The 22,517-nt window shown below is 41.2% G+C and overlaps 2 protein-coding genes across 3 annotated transcripts in view; one reads left to right on the top strand and one right to left on the bottom strand.

The window, feature by feature from the left end:
• LOC121619583 (exostosin-1c) overlaps nucleotides 1–9,347 on the top strand; it is an 86,241-nt gene extending 76,894 nt beyond the window's left edge. For both annotated transcript variants that reach the window (XM_041955395.1, XM_041955396.1), the window contains exons 6-12: nucleotides 1,506–1,638; nucleotides 2,131–2,249; nucleotides 2,487–2,582; nucleotides 3,025–3,111; nucleotides 3,214–3,374; nucleotides 7,472–7,643; nucleotides 7,729–9,347. In XM_041955395.1, coding sequence (XP_041811329.1) covers nucleotides 1,506–1,638; nucleotides 2,131–2,249; nucleotides 2,487–2,582; nucleotides 3,025–3,111; nucleotides 3,214–3,374; nucleotides 7,472–7,643; nucleotides 7,729–7,914 — 954 coding nt within the window. In that variant the 3' untranslated portion in view covers nucleotides 7,915–9,347. The remainder of the gene's footprint in view (nucleotides 1–1,505; nucleotides 1,639–2,130; nucleotides 2,250–2,486; nucleotides 2,583–3,024; nucleotides 3,112–3,213; nucleotides 3,375–7,471; nucleotides 7,644–7,728) is intronic.
• A 698-nt stretch (nucleotides 9,348–10,045) lies between these two features.
• Nucleotides 10,046–14,761, bottom strand: zgc:114119 (uncharacterized protein LOC619273 homolog). The gene is made up of 5 exons (XM_041955786.1): nucleotides 14,605–14,761; nucleotides 13,932–14,169; nucleotides 12,479–12,637; nucleotides 12,097–12,186; nucleotides 10,046–10,978 (listed from the first exon to the last, which is right to left on the bottom strand). Exons 2-5 carry the CDS (start codon nucleotides 14,154–14,156, stop codon nucleotides 10,883–10,885), a joined length of 570 nt encoding a protein of 189 aa, XP_041811720.1. The 5' UTR covers nucleotides 14,157–14,169; nucleotides 14,605–14,761; the 3' UTR covers nucleotides 10,046–10,882.
• Nucleotides 14,762–22,517: the final 7,756 nt, after the last annotated feature.

The raw sequence follows: 22,517 nt of genomic DNA, 5'->3' as shown, positions 1-22,517 counted from the left end.
CTTCCTCCATTTTGGTCAGCGCTGTCAAGATGGTTTGCGCCTGGTCAAAAATCTGTCAAAGTTAACCAAAACCGAAAAATTCCATTGGAATGAAAGATTATGATGGAAAAATTTTGCGGTTTTAAACATTGGTCTTAACCGTAGTAACAAGTCTGGAGCCTACTTTGCCTGTATCATAGCATTTTTGACCCCCTTGTGTCTCCCTTAACATGAACACTTGTGGGTATTGCTGCTTTTGGCTGCTGAGTACTGGTTAGAAACTTAATTGAAATGTTTATACGTCTGAATACTCCTACCATGCCATTCTGTCCAGGAATGTGCAGCAACATCCAGTGAAAACATCTCCAGAAAGAAAAACACAGGTTTACTGCCTGTGTGCTATCATCAGCCCTCGCTTTCCAACAGAGATTTCACATTTGAATCAAACCACCTTTATATCATTATGATTATAGGTTTGGATCTCGGCCCATGTTCTACATTTCTACATTAATATCTCAGCTGTTTGTTGTGCTGTAGGTCTTAGGGAGCATTTCAAAGCCGCCCACATCCGATCCGCCTGAAGTCTCAGAGAAATCCCCTAATGTATAGAAATGATATATCATTACGTTGCAAATATAAGTCTCAACCTGCTCGCTATGATCTGACTGGTGAGGTTCAGAAAATGTTTCATCTCTGAAACAGCCACTGCAATATCCAGAAGAAAGACAGAGCTGGATTATTTCCCCTGTTTTCACATCTCGAGCATCAAGTCTTGCTCATCTGTCTGTCTTTTGTTTTACCCTCCTGTCTTTAAACGCGCTGAGAAGAAATGCACTTCAAAGGAGTTGCTCCATCTAAGAGAATGTCATTTGAAGGTTAGCCCAAGGGTGAGACGATGCATGAAAAGAAATAACTACCTCCCTATATGAGCAGTTTTTGCACACGCTGCTGGTTGTAAATTTTATCACATAAAGAAATATGCAGAAACAATGGATTTAACCCTGTGAGACCTAAAGAAATCACGCAGTAAGTGGTAGGCTTTGGACTGCATGTTTAGAAAGGCAAGTCTGGCAGCCCCTGGTGTATATTCTGCTGGGGATTTACACTAGAGATAATAAAGGAGAGGTTCTGGAGGTTGGTGATAAGCTGCTTATATACATACAACATGCAGAGGGGAACCTCTCCTCATGGGAGACAGCTGTGCAGTCAGCCTGAGGTCAGCGAGGCAGAGGGCTTCAGAGCGGACGCCGGTGTCGCTGCTGCGTGGACACCTCCTGTTGGTGCAAAACAGGAAGTGCACAAAGCATATTATTAGGGATTGCTGGAATATGCAAACACAAGTGCGTCAGGTCTCAAATTGCAGTGGAGTTTACATTAAGCACCAAGACTCCCATCCACCGGCTTAGAGGAAGAACTGAATGTGGTGCAGGCTTACGCTAGGCGAGCACGAGAAAACAGCCACCTCACAAAGCAAGCAAAATGTTCTGCTTTTGACACTGCAAACCTCATTTCCTTTCCCTCCCCAGATCATTAAGGACCGTGTGTTCTCTCACATATCGAGGAACAAATACATGTGGAACTCCCTGCCAGGAGGCCTGCTGGTCCTGCCGGAGTACTCCACTCACCTCGCACATTTCCCGTTCTACTACCTGGGTTTAGGTAAACACACACACCTCATTTAAATGTGTCTGCACAACATGCAAATCATCACTGCACAGGATGGTGAAGAGAGGATTATTTCAGAGCTGCGGAGGTAGAGACGAGTAATCAACACTCGACCATCAAATCATGACCAAATATTTACAAAAATCCTTGTTTGTATTAGTTTTAATGCGAAAATATTTGCTACAAATATGGATTGTCATAACTTCAGTCTATTTAAAGACACATTATTCAGATTTTTCCAGTAACATACGTGTTTGTTTGTAGGACATTTGGACAATTTTGCACAGTCAGCAGCATGTATTCCTCTTTACCACAATGCTTTTTTTGATACCACCACTGTGGAGGAGGGGGGGGTCTTTAAATTGTTCTGACGATGGACTAATGCAGATACACTTTAATATGTCTCTTGTATAAAAGAGCACCTCATAAATATTGAAACAGACATTCTCTCTTACCCTCACATTATTTTTTCATGACCGTGTTCAGGGGTCAGTCCAGGTCAAGAGTTCACTGCTGTCATCCACGCCGTCTCCCCATTGGTCTCCCAGTCTCAGCCAATCATGAAGCTGCTTCAGGTGGTCTCCAAGTCAAAATACTGCTCGCAGGTAAATAAGTAAAGACATTATGATAAAATTAAATATAATGCAGCCACAATGCTAATTTTCAGAATGCATGCAGTCTTCCACACTATGTGCTAAAGCTCTAGCAGCGGTTTTACCATGATTATTTTTGATCGTTTTATCAACCCTACTGTTCGATTAATGTCAGCAGCTATTTCTGATCAGTCTAATGCGTCAGTCTGTGGATGTGTTATGTAAAATTCCCTTTGCCTGCCGCTCTAGATCATCATTCTCTGGAACAGCGAGAAGCCGCCGCCCAATCGGAGCAAATGGCCCCCCATGCCCGTCCCCCTCACTGTGACAGACGGCAGGAGGAAGGTGAGGACCACTGCCGCTCACTGAAGTCTGCTCTGACGTCTGACTGACAGCATGACAAACTGTCAGCTGCTCAGCTTGTTTATGCATCTCTCTTTCTTTCACTCCATGTCTGATACTCTGGTCCTTCTGCTTGATCCGTATTTTTCTCTGTCTTTCTTCCTATCCACGTATATCTGACATGTCCACCGATCCGTGTGGCGTTAGCTTTCATAAATGTCACTCACTCTCAACGTTTCATCTCCATCTCCCTTCCTTTGCCTTCTCTCTTTTTTTTACTCCCAAGACAAAATCTATAGTGACTCACTCATCTCAGTCACTCAACATGATTTACTGTAACATGATCATCCGTCGCTCATTCTCATAATCTCTCAAAGCACAGGCCAGTCAACGTGTACCCTGCAGTACCAGAGCTAAAAGACTTCCTACTGTATTTCTCTCTCAGACCACCAGTCGGTTCCTACCTCATGTTGCCATAGAGACAGAAGCAGTGCTGAGTCTGGACGAGGATACAGTCCTGCTGACCAGTGAGGTGTGTTATTAATGAACACTCAGCAGAGCTGCACACATATAGAAATCAATATTCCTGAAAAAGTTGCCACAGTGTCCAAGCCTTCCGCGTCTGCACTTACAGGTGAACTTTGCCTTCTTGGTGTGGCGGAGCTTCCCTGAGCGGATCGTGGGTTACCCTCCCAGAAGCCACTTCTGGGATCCCCTGAAGCGCGCCTGGGGCTACACCTCGAAATGGACCAACGACTACTCCATCGTCCTGACTGGAGCTGCCTTCTACCACAGGTACACAAACGAAACTGAAAATGCCATTTCAGGCTTCCAATTAGTTTTTACATTTTTTTTTTTAATATTTTACCTCTGAATATGTTTTCATTATCATCTTAAAACACCCAAAAAACACTAAATGTCTGCTACAGACATGCTAGCAGGGAACAGTGATGTTTCCAGCTAAATGCTAAGGTCAGCGTGCTAAAATGTTTATAGTAACAATGCTAACATGCTGATGTTAACATGAGATGTTTATCATCACTCGTGGTCTTTAGTTTAGCGTGCTAGCATGCTAACATTTGGCAATTAGCACCAAACATAAAGTGCAGCTAAGGCTGAAGGGAATGGCAGTAGTTTTGCAGGTGTTTTGACCTGATGAGGGCGTGGAAGTAAAAGTCAGGAGTTATTTGCACTTATCATCTGGAAACCATGAATGCCTGATCAAATGTTGTGAAGCATTTTGAGATATTTCACTGGACATCTGTAACTGTTGGTGGCATCAGGGAATCCCAACAGTCAACAGGATTCATCCTCTGGGAACCATGACTGTCTGTACAATATTACTAATGTTAGTTTTGGCTAAAAACAGGAAGTGCAAGTTAGAGCTACATATGCTTTGTTTTTGAATATTGTTGCTCAGTTATGCTCTCATTAATAACTTGCAGCATGCATGCGTATACTTTGCACAACTAAATGAAGACACACACATACATACTTTACAATGATTATGCAACTGAGATCAAAACAGATTGCCTCTCTGAGATCAGCAGCTAAAAACAAGGCACGACTTCATGAACTGCAGCAGCAGCAGCAAGCGTAACGACATGAAAAGCAAAAAGGGACAATCAAACAGAATAAAGTAGTATGATGTGTGTGTGTGTGAGAGAGAGAGAGAGAGAGAGAGAGAAAAAGAAAAGCAGAGGATGAATTACTCAGGGATTACTTCAAGCAGTTTGATTAATTTGAAAAAGCCTGAATTCGATATGTGCAGCTGCAGAGGGTTGTGGGTTCTTATACAATTTGAGTGTAATTACTCCATAGTCAGGGTACTTTAAAAGCTGCTGAAACCTTGCAACGTTTTGAGACAAAGTGGTCATTTTTGTCAGCAGTTTCTCTGGAAACACATTTTTGTCATGCTAATTTGAATCTTTAGCTACAGCCCATTGGTTATAGGCCCACTGATATTTGCAAGTCCCATCTGCATTACCTCAAATGCCTGTTTCACCACTTAAAGAGAGCAATGACAATGAGCAGCCCGTTAGAATCTGCCTTTCTCATTGTGAGAACCCACGCTTTAGTCTTTCACATGCAAATTTTCTAATTACTTACTGTATATTCTATCAGTAAAGTGATGTGACAGCGCACCAAATGGCTTTTTCACAAAAAGAATAGGAAAAAAAAAAACATTAAAGGACCCATGTGTAGGATTTAGGGGGATATATTGGCAGAAATGGAACATAATTTTCAAAATTATGTTTTCATTAGTGTGAATCACCTGAAACTAAGAACTTTCTATCGACTGAGGGAGTATCGCCATTGTTTCTACAGTAGCCCAGCATGGACAAACCAGACACCTGGCTCTAGAGAGGGCCACTGTACGCTTTCCTACACGCTTAGAAAGGGAAGGGGTGAGGCAAGGTGGATTCAGTTAGTTGCAACCTCATTCCTAGATACCACTAAATCCTCCACACTGATCCTTAAAACATGACACAATCAAATCAAAAAGCAACAGCTTCCCAGGACCAAGTGCAACAACATAAAGTTAATTGTTGTTAATTTAGCATCAAATATATTTAAAAGAAAACTGTGACAGGTGCTAAGTCTGACAAATGTAATGCAAAATTACCAGCTGAATAGAAATCACTGCTCTAAAACCTCCAGTCTTGATCACTGAAGGAATGGGGAACATGTGCATTGTGCCACAGCGCTTTAGCCTGTTGTGCACTAAAAATATCAAATCCCACTGGCGGTGAAATGGTTAACTTGTCCCAGATACATATCATCAACATATATCACGCCATCTATTCTTTTCTGTTGATGTTGCCCTGCCTGTTACCATACAGGTGCTAGTTTGGCCTCCACCTGTAAAAAACTGTCTTTACTCTGCATGATTTTTACATTCTTATTTTAGGTGTTTAGCTGATGTACCTGTCGAAAGAGATTTACTGTACCATGAGTGCAGCACAACAGGCTAAAATTGTAATTAGAGACTAATAATAGTGAGACAGAACATCAGGTCTGTGGTGACAGATGTGACGAAGCATTCCTGCGAGAGCGAGCAACGTGTAAGGCGCGAGGTGTGAAAGTAACAGCCTATTTTATTTAAATCCTACTGTCCTTACATCTCAGTAGGAGGAATTTAGAGGGCGTGTGGCTGAAATGATTCTGTAGGTGATTTTTTTTTTTTAGCTGGTGCCATTAAATGTGACAGATTTTAGACGTCACCACTCTGCAATGCAACACTGTGATCAGGAGGTAGAAATCGTGGAGTCTTACAAGACAATAAGTTAACTTTGGATAACAACATCAATACCAGCTATGAGAAACGCCAGCAGCGTCTTTTAGTTTGAGAAAGCTGGTTTATATCAAAACGTCTTTGATGTCACGGTCCAATCAGAAATTACAACCCTAAACAAACAAGGTTGGGACGCCGAGTGAAACATAATTGAAACAGAATGTGATCGTTCGTGCATCCTTTCTGACGTACACTCAATAGAAAACAGTACAAAGACAGCATATCTAATGTTTGACCTCATCAGCTTCATTGATTTTTTAAATATCTGCTGATTCTGAATTTGATGCAGCAACACCTTTCAAACAACAGGAGCAACTAAAGACTGGGAACGTTGTGGAATGCTCCTGTTTGGATCATTCCACAGGTAAACAGGTTGATTGTTAACAGGTGATAGTATCATGATTGGGTATGAAAGGAGCATCCTGGAAAGGCTCAGTCGTTCACAAGCGAGGATGGAGCGAGCTTCAACACTTTGTGAACAGGATTATGAAAAGGCTGTTACTACATGAGCTCAGGAAGACTTCAAAAACTGTTGTTGGTAAACGCAGTTTGGAAATGATTGAATTCTGGTTTTATTTATATTTCACACAGCGTCCCAGTTTTTTTGGAATCTGGGTTGCAAGAACGGTCATGTATTATAATTTGACTAGAATTATATGATAAACCAGCGTCGCCTCACAGCTAGAAGATCCCCGGTTCGATCCTGCCTGGGGTCTTTCTGTGTGGAGTTTGCATGTTCTCCCTGTGCAGCGTGGGTTCTCACCGGGTTCTCCGGCTTCCTCCCACAGTCCAAAAACATGCTTAGGTTAATTGATAACTCTAAATTGTCCATAGGTGTGAATGAGCGTGTGGTTGTTTGTCTGTATATGTAGCCCTGTGGTAGGCTGGCGACCTGCCCAGGGTGTCCCCTGCCTTCGCCCGAGAGACGGCTGGGATAGGCTCCAGCCCCCCCCCCCGTGACCCTGCAAAGGATTCAGCGGTGTATAGATAATGGATGGATGGATATGATAAACCAAGTAGTTTCTGTTTGGGTAAATCGTGTTTGTAGATGGGTGGTGCTGAAGCGTTGTTGGCGTACACACTATAGTGTTTGTGTCTAACACTGATTTAAATGAAAACACTACTTCAGCAGCGTCTTTTTTTCGTTTGTGGAAGGGGGTTCATGTCAAAGCTTCTTTGATGTAGAATCTTACTAAGTACTTACTTTTTTAAATCAGTTGCTCTCTTCTCGTCAAACAGCAAAATGAAGCGGAGCAGTGAATGTCTGCAGTAAAATTGCTGCTACTCAAGTCAACAGCAGAGTTTGTTCTGTATAATAACAGTTGCTAAATTAAGCAGAGAACAAATTATAGCTTTTTACTCATAATTTAGCTTCACAAATTGTTTTAACTTTTTAAAGTTTCTCTTCCAATTTCTGTTTTGTATTGATATGATGAGTTCATGTGCTTTGTGCTTCACTGCTGTGGACAAAGTGATTCATGGCTACTAAGGCTGAATGAACATACTGCAACTTGTTTGCTCTCATTAAAATATCCTGAATTCAAATGTCCGATCCACTTTTTTTCTATTCTAATAACTTTATGTACCTGCCCCACAGGTACTACCACTACCTGTTCTCTCACTACCTACCCCAGTCTCTGCGGACTCTGGTGGATCGCACCTCCAACTGTGAAGACATCCTGATGAATTTTCTGGTCTCTGCTGTAACCCACCTTCCACCAATCAAAGTGGCCCAAAGGAAGCAGTACAAAGAGTTGCCCAGTCCACAGGTAGGCGGCCGTTAGTCTCACGTGTGTTTAATGCCATCGGCTCAGTGTTGGAAGGTCAATGACAGTGTCTTGTTCTACCTCCCAGGGTACGAAGAGTGTCCCCTGGGCCAACCCGGAGCACTTCAACCAGCGGCAGGAGTGTGTCAACACCTTCGCCAACTGGTTTGGCTACATGCCACTGGTCCACTCTCAGTTTCGCCTGGACCCCGTGCTCTTCAAAGATCAAGTGTCTGTCCTGCGCAAGAAGTACAAAGACCTGGAGAGGGCATGAAACCGGCGGACAGAAAGGCTGAAGCATCAAGGTCTGGTCTAGTGGCCTTTTGTACAGACACGTGGACCAATCAGTGGTGGACAGTGAAGACGGGATACTCAAGACTGTGTAGGATGTGGACAAAGTGTCAGTGTGGTCCATTTGTGACATGGACAAAGTACAATCATCAGACAGACCCTGGTGGACTGTTCTATATACATATAAATATGAGAGGAAACGGCCTATAAAAGTTTGAAAGGAGCTTCAGATGATTCTCCTACCTCCATGAGTCTGGTGAGACAACAGAGGAGGACATTTAGGGGCCTTTAAAGAGTCCCTGTGATTGGGCCTCTCGCTGAGAAAGGACTATCTCTATTGGACAGCAAAAAAAGGGACGTGTGTGAACACTTCATGAGTCAGTGCTATTGCTGTGACAATGAGAGGGGAATGGCTATCTCATGCCAGAAGCACCCAAGGGACTGGTATTGGTGCCATGCACTCCAGCTGTCAGTGTGTGTCTCAGCGCTACTGTGCAGGGACTGTTGCCGTGGAAACAGATCATTTCACATCAAAATGCTAACTGTAAAAACCAATAAAATGATTTATAAATGCAAACTCATGGTGCGCCATACATTTTTCCCCTACTTGGCACACACACTCTATTCAAAGTCCAGGACATTTATTTTCAGCAGAGATGAAGGAGCCAGATTGCTACATTTTAAGATACTGAAATAGCAAAACATTCCAGTGGGGCTGATATTAGTTGCCCATATTTGGATCCTGTACTCCACATGTGCCAGGAAGACAACAAGGACTTATCTGGTTGCATTGCCAAGAATGAGATTATCACCCATTTTCTTGGAAAACGTGAAAAAGTAAAAATCATGTTGACGTACTCAGGAATGGAAAAAAACAGACTACATGTAATAATGGTCCTGTATATGTAATTGAACGTCCTGTGCATTGAACATCCTTCAACAGGACAATCAGTCTGAACTTAGTGCTGCAACTAATTAATATTTCAAGTTTCATTATTAATCTGACCATATTTTTCTGAGTTAAAACTGTTTGTTCTAAGTCCAAAAATAATGAAATATGCCCGTCACCACGGTGACATCTTCAAATTGCTTTTGTCTGACCAACAGTCCAAAAACATACTCAATTCGCCATCACAGAAGAGTGAGAAAATACTGTCTTAAACTACAATTTTAATGTCAGCTATCAAAATGTTTTTAAATTTTATTGTCTGCAGACTGACTACTTGTTTCAATTAAACTATCTGCACTCCTACAACCCCGATTCTAAAAATAGTTTGGACGCTGTGTGAAATGTCAATAAAAACAGAATTCAATCGTTCGCAAAGTGTGTTCACTGACACCAGTTTTACAAAGTGTTCCTGAGCACATGTAGTAACATCCATTAACCAATCATGTGAATGACTGAGCCTTTCCAGGATGCTCCTTTCATACCCAATCATGACACTGTCACCTGTTACCAATCAACTTGTTTACCAGATATTTACAAAAATTAATGAATGAAGAGGTAAAACATTAAATATATTGTCTTTGTGCTGTTTTCAATTGAGTGTATGTCAAAAAGGATTAGCGCGTTATCACATTGTGTTTTATTTATGTCTTACACGGCGTCCAAACTTTTTTGGAATCGGGGTTGTATTTTCCATTTGTAAAATTCTTCAATAATTACCAGGAGCCCACTTCATATTGTGTAAACATATGCAGCTCATATAAACCGAGACAAGCATGACAAGCGGATTGAATTAGCTGTGAAATTATTCCAAATACAATTACAGCAATCAAAAGCAGTGCTCCATCTCATGTCCTCTGTGTTTTTGTGCCTCTGGGATTCTCATTGTCTTTGATCCCCTGTTGCAGTGTAGGAGCACTACACTGATGAGCTGCTGGTGCGTAGAGAAAGCTGAATACAAAGGTTCAGGGTCAGAATATGCATCATTACGTGTTGGTGGATATGCCTTGATGTATTTAAATATCATCTCCATTGTGAGGGAGAATGTGCATTCCCACATCGGCCCTCAGGGTTGGAAGTGACACAGTGGAGGACATACGGCAAAGACTGAGCTGATCCTGTGTTTAGAAGAAGGACTTAAAAGAATATGTTCAGAAATTTTGTTTAAAAAAATTGTTTATTTAATACAAAAAACAGAAATGACCCAGTCGGCCTGCCTCTTGTCCCACAGTTTACAAAAATAAATTCACAGGCAAGCGAGTGTCAGCACCCTCAGGGTAAACAGGTGTGCTGTCTAGCACTCAGGAAGCTAATCTCATTAAGCGCATGCCCACACACAAACACGCACGCACACACACACATATGTGCAAAGCACCTGAGATACATAGCTGCCAAGGGGCTACTTTAAATTCTGAACCCACAGTGTTTTTACAACTGACAGAGTGTAATAAGGGAAACTGCTCCTGCTGTAAACACAGTCGTAAGATCAGTTTCTGTGCTTTCTGGAGAAATTACCTGTAATGAATTCAACAGTGTCTGGTGTCGAGTCAGCACCTGGGGGCAAAACACCGGGAATACGGTGTTTTTTTTTCAGATAACTTTTTGTTTTGTTTTTCACTGTGGCATTACAGGTTTCAACTCATTATTAAACTGTATGAAAACAGGAGTCGATAACTTATCTGAACAGAGTGATAGAATAACAGTTGTAGAGCGCATGGCAAACAGAAACTGGGTTGTTAGCTGCCTTGTACAAAAAGAGAATGATTCTTGGAGCTGGAGTGTATCAGGTTGACACAAGCTTATTACTTTTTTTAAGCTTTCATCCCATTTCATTAGAAGTTCTTGAGAGAACTGTGAGTTTACATGATGAATTGCCAGCACATAGGAGGGGTACCTAAGTGGAGAAACCACCCGAATATCCCTTATTTCACCTGCTCTTTGCCATTATGCAGTCCTTCCATCTGTGTAGGAATGCATCTCTGAAGAAGAGAGTGGCTCTAGTGGATCATTTCCTGAGCGTCAGCATGGCGTTGACATCCCACAGCAGGTTCCTCATCTGATCCATCAGAACCTTCATCTCCTGGTTCTTCTGACGTACTTTCTGCAGGTGAACCAGAAAGACGTGTCATTCATTAGTGAAAATCCTTAAAAAGCACCCTGGCTTTAGCATTTATCGTCCTTTAAATGTTAAACAACCAGGACACAGCCTAGTTTACTCACTATAAAGAAGCAGTAATTGAGGCTTATTCATGATCAAACCTGCTGGAGGATTTTGAGAGAAACAAAAATGTGTACTTTTAACTGGTTTGCTGTTGTTGATGAAACATACAAGCTTACCAGCCTCTGGCAACATTTGCCACTGGCTGCCTGCTGGCTGTTTCCTAACCTACCTGAAATCTTCATCCGACTGGAAAATTGGCTCTACTGTTTACAAAAACAACACCCTGATGTTGAACATTCACTTAAGCTACATGTTAAGCATTTTTTTTTGTGAAACCATGCACCATAGGGCTGTGGCTCAGGAGGCAGAGCAGGTCGTACACCAATCAGAAGATTGGGGTTCGATCCCTGGCTTAGTCTGCAAGTTGTTGCAAGTGTCCTTGGGCAAGATACTGAACTCACTGGTGTGTATGTGTGTGTGTGTTAATGGGTGAATGTGGCATGTGTTGCAAAGTGCTTTGAGTGATCAAAGTAGACTAGAAAGAGCCATTTAAATGCAGTCCATTTACCACCACAGGGCAGCCCTGGTCTGTGTCAGCACTGCCACCTAGAGGCATTTGCAGAGGCTTTGCTTAGTAAAAGCTTAATATTTTGTCTTGCTCCAAGTGTTTTATGAGAAGCCCACTTTGATTTTTAATGGCAAAAAATGGAAAACAGCCTAAGCTGCCATAAATATGGCATCATACTGTTGTAGTAAAATGAAATAATATTGATTGGTTAAGAAGCAGTCTATTGATATCATTTAAGAAGCTGCAGCAGTGTTGGACTATAAATCTTTACATCTTGCTAGAATAAGCATCACTTAAATATCTGCCAATATGAGGCATATTAAAGCATGTCTTTTATTAATTAGTGCATGGGTTTCTGCAGTACTAGTTGCATCGAAATCTGAACACTATAGAGAGGTGTCACTGTCTTCACTCAGTTCTCCAGTGTAGAAAAGATGTGGGAAGTAACTGTTAATTAATACTTCTGACAAAAAAGCAAACAGGAACTTGCCTCTAGAACCTCTTTTCTCTCCTGGTTGACAGCAGGACCGCATGGCTCCACTTTTACCGAAACCAACTCCTCACCAACATATGGCAGAAGCTAAGGACACAAAATACAATAAAAGAGATGTTCCACCTTCTGTGTAAGAGGACAGAGTGTAACAAAAGGCAAAGGGTATACTGACATAGCATTCAATCAAGCCCCAATCAAAGGATAGAAAGATTAAAAGTTCTTGTCAGTGCTGTTCAGATGTTCAGTATGTGTTTCAACTAGTATTTATCATTTATTTCCTAAAAAAGCTGAATAGCTGCAAAAAAAAAAAAAAAAAAAAAAAAAAAAAAAAACCACCTAATACTAATATATAAGCAGAAATTTTGGGCTCCTTCCTGACCTCTGCTGGCCCCTCCTGCAGGTCAGAGGTCATCTCCACACAGCGTTCATACAGGAGCCGGAGTTTCCTGAACAGCAGGGCGAGCTGCCGCAGGTGTTCCTGCAGCTTCCCAAAGCGGTCCTGGTACATCGCCTGGCTCTGGGTCACGCCATTAGGAAGCTAAGTCAAAGACACACAGCGTCACTCATTGGTTAAAGTGTTGTTTACATTTTTGATCAGGTGGCAGTGTAATGTGCAGGTATCAGACTAGTTGATGGGCAAAATGTGTTTTTTTTTTCATGTTTAATCTAAATTATTTTCTGTTAAGCAAAAGTTTGATATACTAAGATAATGACCAGAATTTCTCTCTTTCCTTAGTTTAATAGTATATTACATACAAGAGCATGTGGATGGTAATGTTGTTGCCATTTTGCTCTGAGAGTTTTCAGTGCAGAAAAAAAAACTCAGTTTAATGGACATGGACAAGCTGGAAGAGGTGAGTTACACACTGAGAAAGACAGTGAGACACAATTAGAGACACAGATCAGGTGGGGATGGATGAGGATGAGTGGGACAGATGCTGACAGGCATGCCAAGCAGATACGCCAAAAAGGAGGATGGGACAAATCAAGACTGACAGATGACAGAGGAACTCTGCAAGATAGAACAGCAGCACTATCTATGTAGATAGAGGTAAATAAAACTAGTGCTGACTGGACAGATTTAAACAGAAAAATTAATCTACAACTTTAACAGTCCATTAAATGTCAAATATTTGAATTCTCCAGTTTTTACAATATTATGACATTTAAAACGTATTCCTGGATCTTTTGTTGTTCAGGCAAAATAAGCAATGGCATAATGACACCATAGGATCCTGAATTTGCAACTTTGAACTGTCTTTGGTTTTTAAATTGATTAAATAAGGAATGAATTATTCAAAAATAGTAGTATTTTTACATTTTATGGTTTAATTTTAAGCCACAAAGAATGAGACATTGTAGAGGTGCATAGAATCTCCTCAGAAACTGTTTAAACTCTTTTTTTTTTGGCTTAGTCTCAGCCCTGGACAAAATATTACAAAACCTTTCACTATGATGACAAATTTAAGCCTAAAATGGTATCATACCAACATCTCTGTGACATTTTGTAAAAGAAAAACTGTACATGCTTCATAAAGGGATAATTTACTGAGGGGCTGCTGCATTGCATTATATTGGATTGTAAAGATGTAACCAATAAACTGGCAAATCTGTGTCCTGGACCAACACAGACAAGGAGATTTGCCTCAAAATATAAGGCACTAGATCTATATATCACTATAATGGTGTGTCCTACAAAATAAGAGGTCTATGCTTGTGTTTGCAAAACCAGGCATTCACACCGTAACATCATACACAGATAAAGATGTGGGAAAATTCTCTGTTCATTCAAAACATTTTCTTTAGATATCTAGCAGTCTTATGACTAGTACCTGTGTAGCTCGTGTGATCTGGAAGATCTCCATGGTGCGTGTGACAATGTCCTGGACAGTCTCCTGTCCAATCCGACAGAGGAACACTGGGGAGATCTCCCTCAGGGCACCCTGTGGGGGCATGGGCTGCTGGCCTGGGGCTGAGCCAGCGCTGGGGGGCAGGTGAGGCTGTTGCTGAGGGGGCATCCCCGCCATCCCTGGCTTCTGAGGTAATGAGGCTGCCATCAGTACACAAAACCTGAGGGAAAGGGATGAGATTAAGATAAGCACATAAAGGTGGTACCTTAATAAAACGCCTAAATACCAGACTTTACTTACGCTATTACAAATGGGGCTAACTCACAAGCGCTAACAGTAACGCTAACGTTCGTTCAGTAGAATTAAGAGTTTCAAAGTGACAACAATGCATACGGTTGAACATTTCCTGAAGATGTAGCGTTACTCAGTCCACTCGCTATACATAAACTGTTATCAATAGCAAAACCCACAAGGCCAAAACTCATATTCTTGTACGTATGAACTAAAGAAACAGCGTTTTTACTGACTAACTTAAGCTAATATTGGCGGCTAACCAGGCTAGCATACACAATCTAATGTACAGACTCAAACACAGGCAAGCTAGTTAGCCACTAGCCTGCTAGCTAGCTGGCGGCGAGTGCAGAAACCCGCTTACCCAAATTAACTTCCTCTGTGTAAATGCTGTCCAAATATCTCCCTCGTGCTGAAGTAACTGCCAAAAATAACGTTTCTTTGATTTATTATCTTAAATACGACATATTGGGCTCATTCCACTGATTTCTTTCAAAAAGCACTGCACGTTCTAGCGTCGTTGCGTCACTTCCTGGCAGAGATGGACACGTTTCCCACCACTAGATGGAGACAGTAGATCTTCAGTGAATAAAACGCCACACTTGCAACAACTCAACAAACTTGCGAGTGCTTTCAAGTCTTCATAAACAAAAGTAGCATTGCTTCAATGGCCAAATACTCCATTGCTTGCAAATGTCCTGCATAATAAAAGTATGCAGTTCTTCTCAGCAAAGTACTTAAAAGCAATCAGAAGAATTCCCTCGGCTACTGTTTTATTGTTTCATATTTTATAATTGGATTGATATTACTCATGCATTCATGTGTAAGCATATTAATGTTCTATCTAGTGGAGGTGGAACTACTTCTAGCTATTTTATATAGAGTACTATAACCATGTACAGCAAAGTTATTTCTGCTTTCAGATACATGTAGTGGAGTAATAGCATAAAGTAGCAAAAAATGGAAAGTACAAATACAGTATCTCAAGTAAAGAGTACAGTAACTGAGTTAATGTACTTAATTACATTCCACATTTACATTTATGGTATAGTTAGAATATTACTGCTAGGCTATATTAGAGATGACATGGGAAATACTAATACTAAATACTAACACTGAGATTCTCTGCTTTTAGTTAGTGAGACTGACATATCTGTTCTGCAAATACTATGTCCAGCAAATGTTACTATTAAAAGGTAAGTGTAAAAAAGAGTCACTGAGTCACTGGGTGTTAATCACCCATCAACTTTTATTGCATCATCCCATCTTCCTGGATCCACCAATGTATCTTTACATAGAACTAAAACCATTTTTTCTCATAGATGTAAGTGTAGAAATACTGAAGCCCACACTTACAATAATAATAGACTTTTTGGGGTTAAATGAAGGTCACATGAGTGAGACTTGTTTTCCCGGAGCCCCAGCCAGTGACATTCAGTAATGCTTGCTTTCTTTATTGGCTAAATCAGTATGAAAGACTTAATCCGTGCTTATTTTAGATCAAAGGTTGCACTGTGACAGGCCAAACGTTTTAAGGAAGTGCTTTTTATTTTTCATGTGGTGTGGTTCGTGGTTTGAAATGCCCTTTGTTGACATTAAAAAACACTTAACAAGGCGACATAGGTATCAGTAGATAAAACAAAATAAACTTTGGTTTTATTTCTGTGTGTCCAAGTAAAAAAAAAAAAATCTGCATATATTTTCAATTACTTGCGAGGCCATAAATGATCGAGTTAAGCAGAGCGGGGAAAAACTGATGAGAGCAGAAAAAAGAACAAGAAGAAAAATGTTTTAACCGAAAATGATCGTGAAGCTGGAAGCAGAGTTATTTTACATCTCCCTGCGTCGTGTCACTGCCATAAATCGTCTGTCCCCTGCTTTGACTCTGAACGGTTGGGATGTTTTTATTCTGCTCCCTCGCTTTGTTTTTCTGCTTCACCATTTTCATAAATTTGGTTCATTGTAGAACTTCAACTTGAACTTTGTTAGTATCCTGAGGGAGATTTGGTTTGCAGGCAGGCGTTAAAGACAGAGATCACAGGAAACACGTGACGCTGACGACAATGAACAGCAGGGACAGTCAATGAATTGAGCATGTTCGATACACGTTGAGCATGTTGTGACCTGATGGCTTTATTTTATTTGATGGTAATGTTCACAGCAAAGCCTCTCCACTTGACATAATGTCCAAAAACACACACTTTAATTATGGTTTCTATTTAGTTTAGGGACAGATAACCACAGGTTAAAACAGTGAATGTTAATATTACTGTCCTGATGACATTCTTTGCTTTTATTGCCTGTCTGAAACAACATCAGGAGGACATTTCTTATTGAGGTTGTTTCAAAACAAGGTCAAATGTGCAAAGAATATAGGACATAAGATAACTGTTTATTATTCACATGAAGTACAGTACATGGCCAGATCACACTCTGATCACATGTCAGCTGAGTTCTGTCAATAATTGATATTAGTTTACAGAGAGTACAGTGATTTTATGACATAAACCTGCAGAGTGAAGTCCCAGGCTCAGCTGTGCTTTGCATAGCGCTAATTAGCTAATATTAGCATGCTAACATGCTAATGTAAGATGGTAAACCCTGTCTCCTAGAAATTATGTGTATATACAACTAATTTGGAACTGAAAATTCATTTTAAGGGAAAAGTAATGCTGACCATTTCTTAATGAGTAAATGTTGTTAATTAAATGTACCTGCCAAGTTGCAAAAATGTTGATACTGAATGCATCAGTAAAATGTTCACTGACAATGTATTTAATTTACCAAAATAGGCAATCTTGCAACGCGCAATTCACTTGTATACAGCATTATTTGCACTGGCAGCACTTGGTGAATGTTAGGGAAAGATCATGGCATGTTTTAATGCAGAAAAAGTCAGCAGTGACTTGACACAAAGGATTTTTTATTAGCATTTAACCAAAATCACAATCTTTCCCTAAACTTTATCAAAGTGCTTCAATTATTGCCTAAATTGTGTTTCATTCATCCAAAGAAACATGTCTGAACATCATCCAGGCAGCGATTACTTACGACAACGTAATTGCAAAAACAATTTAAAGAAATACAAACGTAATTTCCATCAGCATGCTGGCATTGTATTGCATGTTAGCATGCTGATGTTTGCATTCGGCTCAAAGCTCCACCATGTCCAACACAGCCTGACGGAGCCTCTGTGCTCTCCTTTCACCTTCAGAAGCAGCACGCTTGCTTTTCACGCTTTCATTTCTCTCTTTCACACGTCACCCACGGCTCAGCGGCGTAGCAATGTACTCAAGAGTTTTGCAATTTTGGGATTATAGGAACTTTCGTCAATCACATCAATCAAATGTTTACAAGACCTCCTCCTCCTCACAGTGGCATTCTCTCATCTTTATGGCGAAACAATAAAACGCTACTTAACGCAATCAGTAACTCATTAGCTAAGACGTCACACAAACGGGGCCAATAACAGATATGAAATCAGGACGAGGATGACTGCGATGTAATGTCTCGTTATTGACCTTCAGGGATGGCTGCTGAGCCAATCCTACACATAAACGTGGAGAGTCACAAATAAAATATGCAGCAGTGTCCAGTAGCACTGACTGTGTCGTCAGTGGGCACAGTGGGTTATCTGAGGCATTAAAATGTACGATACCAGGAAATGTGAAGCACGGCGATAACACGACTGATAAAGCGCCACAAATCTCTCTGTGATCTCACAGCTGCCAGAACAACCTGTTACAGGAACAAGCTCGTTTCCCTCTCTGTCCTTGAGGTCGCGTGGTGATGATCAGAGAAACGTGTGTTATGGTTTAAATGTTTCACACTGGCATTGACTTCGGTTGCCAAAGTGGTCCCACATCTCAAAACACCTTAAATCACACTGTGTACAGCAATGTGAAGGAGGGGATTTGTGGGTTGAATTTGTGGATCACGGTGTCTGTCTTAGCCTTTAAATGCCGTCTGCCTCTCAGAGATTTGTGTAACTTATTATCTCTCTGTCGCACCCTTCCCTCTGTCATTTTAGCCTCATAAAATCAAAATGAGTGGGACAGTCTGTTGACTTTTACTTAAAAACAGACAAGTTGAAGTTTTATGGGAAGATCAACTGGATTTAACAAAGATACAAGCTGATGTGTGTTTCGTTCTTACTGCTGAGCTTAAAACTGGAAACATCTGTATCCAGTGTTAATCCAGAACTGGCTAATTGTTTTGCTAATATTGGCTAGCAGCTGAAACAAAGCCCTATACCAAAATGTTATTATTTTCAAGCCTAAGTGCAAGTACACATCACAGCTTTGTTTAATAGGAGGTGATAAGACGCCAGTTTTAAGTAATTGTACAGACTTGATATCAAAAACTAAACAGCAGGGCCACATTCCTTTCCGATTGCTTCAGTGGCTCCAGCAGATCCTTCAGGTGCTGGTCAACAGACAAGGTGAAATCAAACGTGCCTCATTCCCCAGATTTACAGCTAAATAATGTTCACTCAGGTGGAAAAATGTCAAAGTAAGCACAGCAGGATTCCTGCGTAATCAGAGTAAACTTGGAAGTCTCCGGTGATGAGTTCCTGTGGTCACATTCCATTTTTAGGTGAATTACCTTTCCTTTTCTCTCCTGGACTTTATCTGTGCTTGGTCGAAAGTGAAAAGTCAAATATGAAGAGGAATCATTAGTTTCTGTTTCCATCGAGACGTGCTGCACACGTTCATTCTGCACGGTGCATTTTTCTCTGCAGTTTTTCTGATAAATTCTAACCTTCGAACTGTGATTCAGTAGAAAGATCTGTACGTTCTTTAGTTTACCCCACGTTCACCTTCCAACAGGCTCCGATTACACGGTACAATCTCCTACTGAATCATATCACATCCATTATTCTTTTATCATGAACTTAGTGTAATTACATCAGCCGTTCAGTTTCAAGCCCTTTCAGTTGTTGTCTTGGAAACGTGTTTTGAATTTTGTGACACAAAACACACTGAACAACTGTGAAATAAAGGCGTACGCAGCACACCCGGCCCCGCTGACATCAATCTGAACAATCAGCTTAAGATGAGACGAAATGTGGTAATATAATATATCCTGAAATGTGGCACCACCGTATGATGTGGGACAGTCCCTGTAACATTATTTAATCAGGGTGTTTTAATCTCCACAGTTTAGAAAAGGCATTCAGTGCAATCTCCTTTTGGCAAAACACGGTGGAAGCCTTTCCTCATGCCAGAGAGCTGATTTACAACCCAAATTTGCAAATAATTCCACCGTTTCACAGTGTTCCTGAGCCCGTGTGGCAATCCCCTTCAGAACGCGGCACTCTTAAATACTCAATTCTGATTGGTCAATCGCCAAAATTCAGCAGTGTTTATTTCTTGAGAGACCACCGGCTGCACAGGTACTCAGTTGCTAGGGAAGCCATAGCAACAGTCATCTACTAAAGGGGCAATCCGTTAATGTACCAGGCTCAATGACACATTGGCAGCAGATTTGATAAAAATATGGAGCATTTTCTGGACTTTACTATTAATTTGTTTGGAGAGGATCAAACACTTGACCTGTGGCTGACTTGAGGACACAGCAATTGACCAGATTGAAGCTGACAGACACGAAAGAAAAACACAGCATGGGCGATCAACGTGCTAAATGGAAACAGATGTTTTAGTGTATGATGCTGAACGCCTAAATCAGCTGCTGTGGGACTTTTTTCCATCAATACAAAATAATAGCGCTAAACCATACTCTGTCACCAGCTACGTCTCTCTCAGGTCTGTGGTGTCCCACCACTTCTCCAAATTCAACATGATTACAACAGGTTAATCCCATACTTGTCCAATCACGTGTTCACAAAGTGGTGAACCTCGCTCCATCCTCGCTTGTGAACCACTGAGCCTTTCCAGGATGCTCCTTTCATACCCAATCATGATACTATCACCTGTTACCAATCAACCTGTTCACCTGTGGAATGTTCCAAACAGGTGTTTTTGGAGCGTTCCACATCTTTCCCAGTCTTTTGTTGCTCCTGTTCCAACTTGTTTGAAACATGTTGCTGCATCAAATTCAGAATAAGCAGATATTTACAAAAATCAATGAAGTTGATGAGGTCGAACATTAAATATATTGTCTTTGTGCTGTTTTCAATTGAGCATATGTCAGAAAGGATGCACAAATGATCACATTCTGTTTTTGCAGAGTTGTCGCTCTCTCTTAGCATTAATACTGCCGGTCAGATTAGAATTGCTCCAAAGGACAGCCTGTGATTTTTTTTTTTTTCTGCTCAGCTGGCGACTAACAGCTATCAGCATCAGCATTACAGATGCTGGCAGGTATAAAAGGGCGGACAGAAAGGTGGGCACAGCCATAAAGGGCGAAGGAAACAGCTGAAGACCAAGATGGAGAAAGCAGGGATGCTTGTCCTCTGGGTCTGTTTGACCTTACTTGGCTGCATTCAGGTAAGGCACACTCTGGATTCCTGCTGCAAAACATGTTGTGGGACGTTTGGTGGGAGTTGGTGTCCGTATTTGGAGGACTGTGATGGAACAGTTCAGCCTCTCAGGTTGGACAGCTGATTCATCTGGAACTTGAACTCGGAGCACAGCTGCCTTTTGTTTTTCTGGTTCAAGTATGGCTGCAGTCAAATTAGTCAGAGGTAAATGAGAAATTTAAATGCACCTCAAAGTACAGGCAAATGGAGGTAAATAGAAAAACAGATATAGATATTTTTTTAGTACAATAACACTACATGTTTCTGTTAGGATTTTATTTTCTACAGAGAACAAAAGCTTTAACACTTATCAAGAGTAAACAGTAGTCACCATATAAAAGTCCATTATGTAGCTGCTCTGGAGTTTGTTTTTTTGAGCACTTTAATAACTTCCTATCAATGTTAACTTAAAAGTGGAAATTAAAAGTTCATCCTTGAGCTTGAAAACTAGAGCTGATTTTGTGTTTTTGCTATATTTTGTTTGATAAACCCTGAACATAGAAAAAATAAAACACTAGCTCGTACCACTTGTTTTTAAAAAGCATATCAAATTACAATAATTTTAGTCTTAGTTAAGTGCATATTTGTGCCAGAGGAGAATGAAATACAACAAAGAGACTGATGCAAATATACTGTGTGCAGCCAGGGGACAATTAGTGGAGGGCAGACATGTACTCCAGGCCTCTACACCGACCACACAAATATGCAAAGTGCGATTAGTGTGTTCATGCCTCATGTACTCGGCTGGAGCAGCAGGTGCTTGACCTTTGCATGGCACGGCTACGAATGACTTGTCACCGACAGAGACGCGCTGTACTGCAGCTTTATCTGTGGCACCGACTGGCTGCAGCAGCCAGGAAATAAGAACGCAGAGAGAGTGGAAATTTAGCCCATGCAGCGATAAGTGCTGCAGCGGCTGCAGTTCTTTGAATCCTTTTCTGTCTGTGAGTTAAATTTGGAGCTGAAGTCAGGATGTGTTTAGCCTAGCTTAGCATAAAGATGGCGGCTGGGCACTGTTCAGAGGGAAAAAACACCTCTGCAGCTGTCTTACCTGTATTTACACATTTTTTTTTTTTGAAAAATCTCGTGTTTAACCCACACATGAACAAAAATGTAAAAACAACAATTTGTGATTTTTAGTGGCCTTAACCCTGTAAGACCCACTGTTGCAAAATTTTTTATAATAATCAGTTTTAGCTATACTAGCAAAAAAAAAAAAAAAAAAAAACGCCATTTTACATAGTCACTGCGTCCTATTGTGTAACCCTGCAATGCTATTGGATGGTAAATGTGTTTATAGGTCTGGCCATCAGGCAATGAACTCGCACAACCTGCAAAGTTTGGGGGTATTTGGGCCGTACAGGGTTAAAGACACAAAATGCAACAATACAAAATATGATGATGGCTAAAAAAGATCAGTCATTGACTCTTATCACATCTCTTGTGCGATGCAAACTCATGTTCTCTTTTACAGAAAACAAATTCAGCAGTAACCAGCAACAGCACGGAAACAGCTGGTACCACCCGGCATACAGAAGCGACCACACCGCTGCCCGGCCACACCTCGACTCACGCAACCCTGAACAACCACACTACCGTGACCGCACGAGCGCCTGCCGCCTCCGCTGCCACTTCATCGCACACGTCCTCAAGAGCAACTCAGAGCTCTGGAGCTACGTCATGCACCACTCAGCATTCTGCAACTGAGACTAAAACTGCTCCAGCTACGACGAGATCAGGGTCTGCTTCACTGTTTGGGTTCTGCAGTCAGTTGCTGTTGCCTCTGGCCTCTGTTC

This window comes from Chelmon rostratus, chromosome 16, assembly GCF_017976325.1.
Source record: "Chelmon rostratus isolate fCheRos1 chromosome 16, fCheRos1.pri, whole genome shotgun sequence".
In the NCBI taxonomy this organism is placed as follows: Eukaryota; Metazoa; Chordata; class Actinopteri; order Chaetodontiformes; family Chaetodontidae; genus Chelmon; species Chelmon rostratus.
This window is presented reverse-complemented; position numbering and strand designations above follow the sequence as displayed.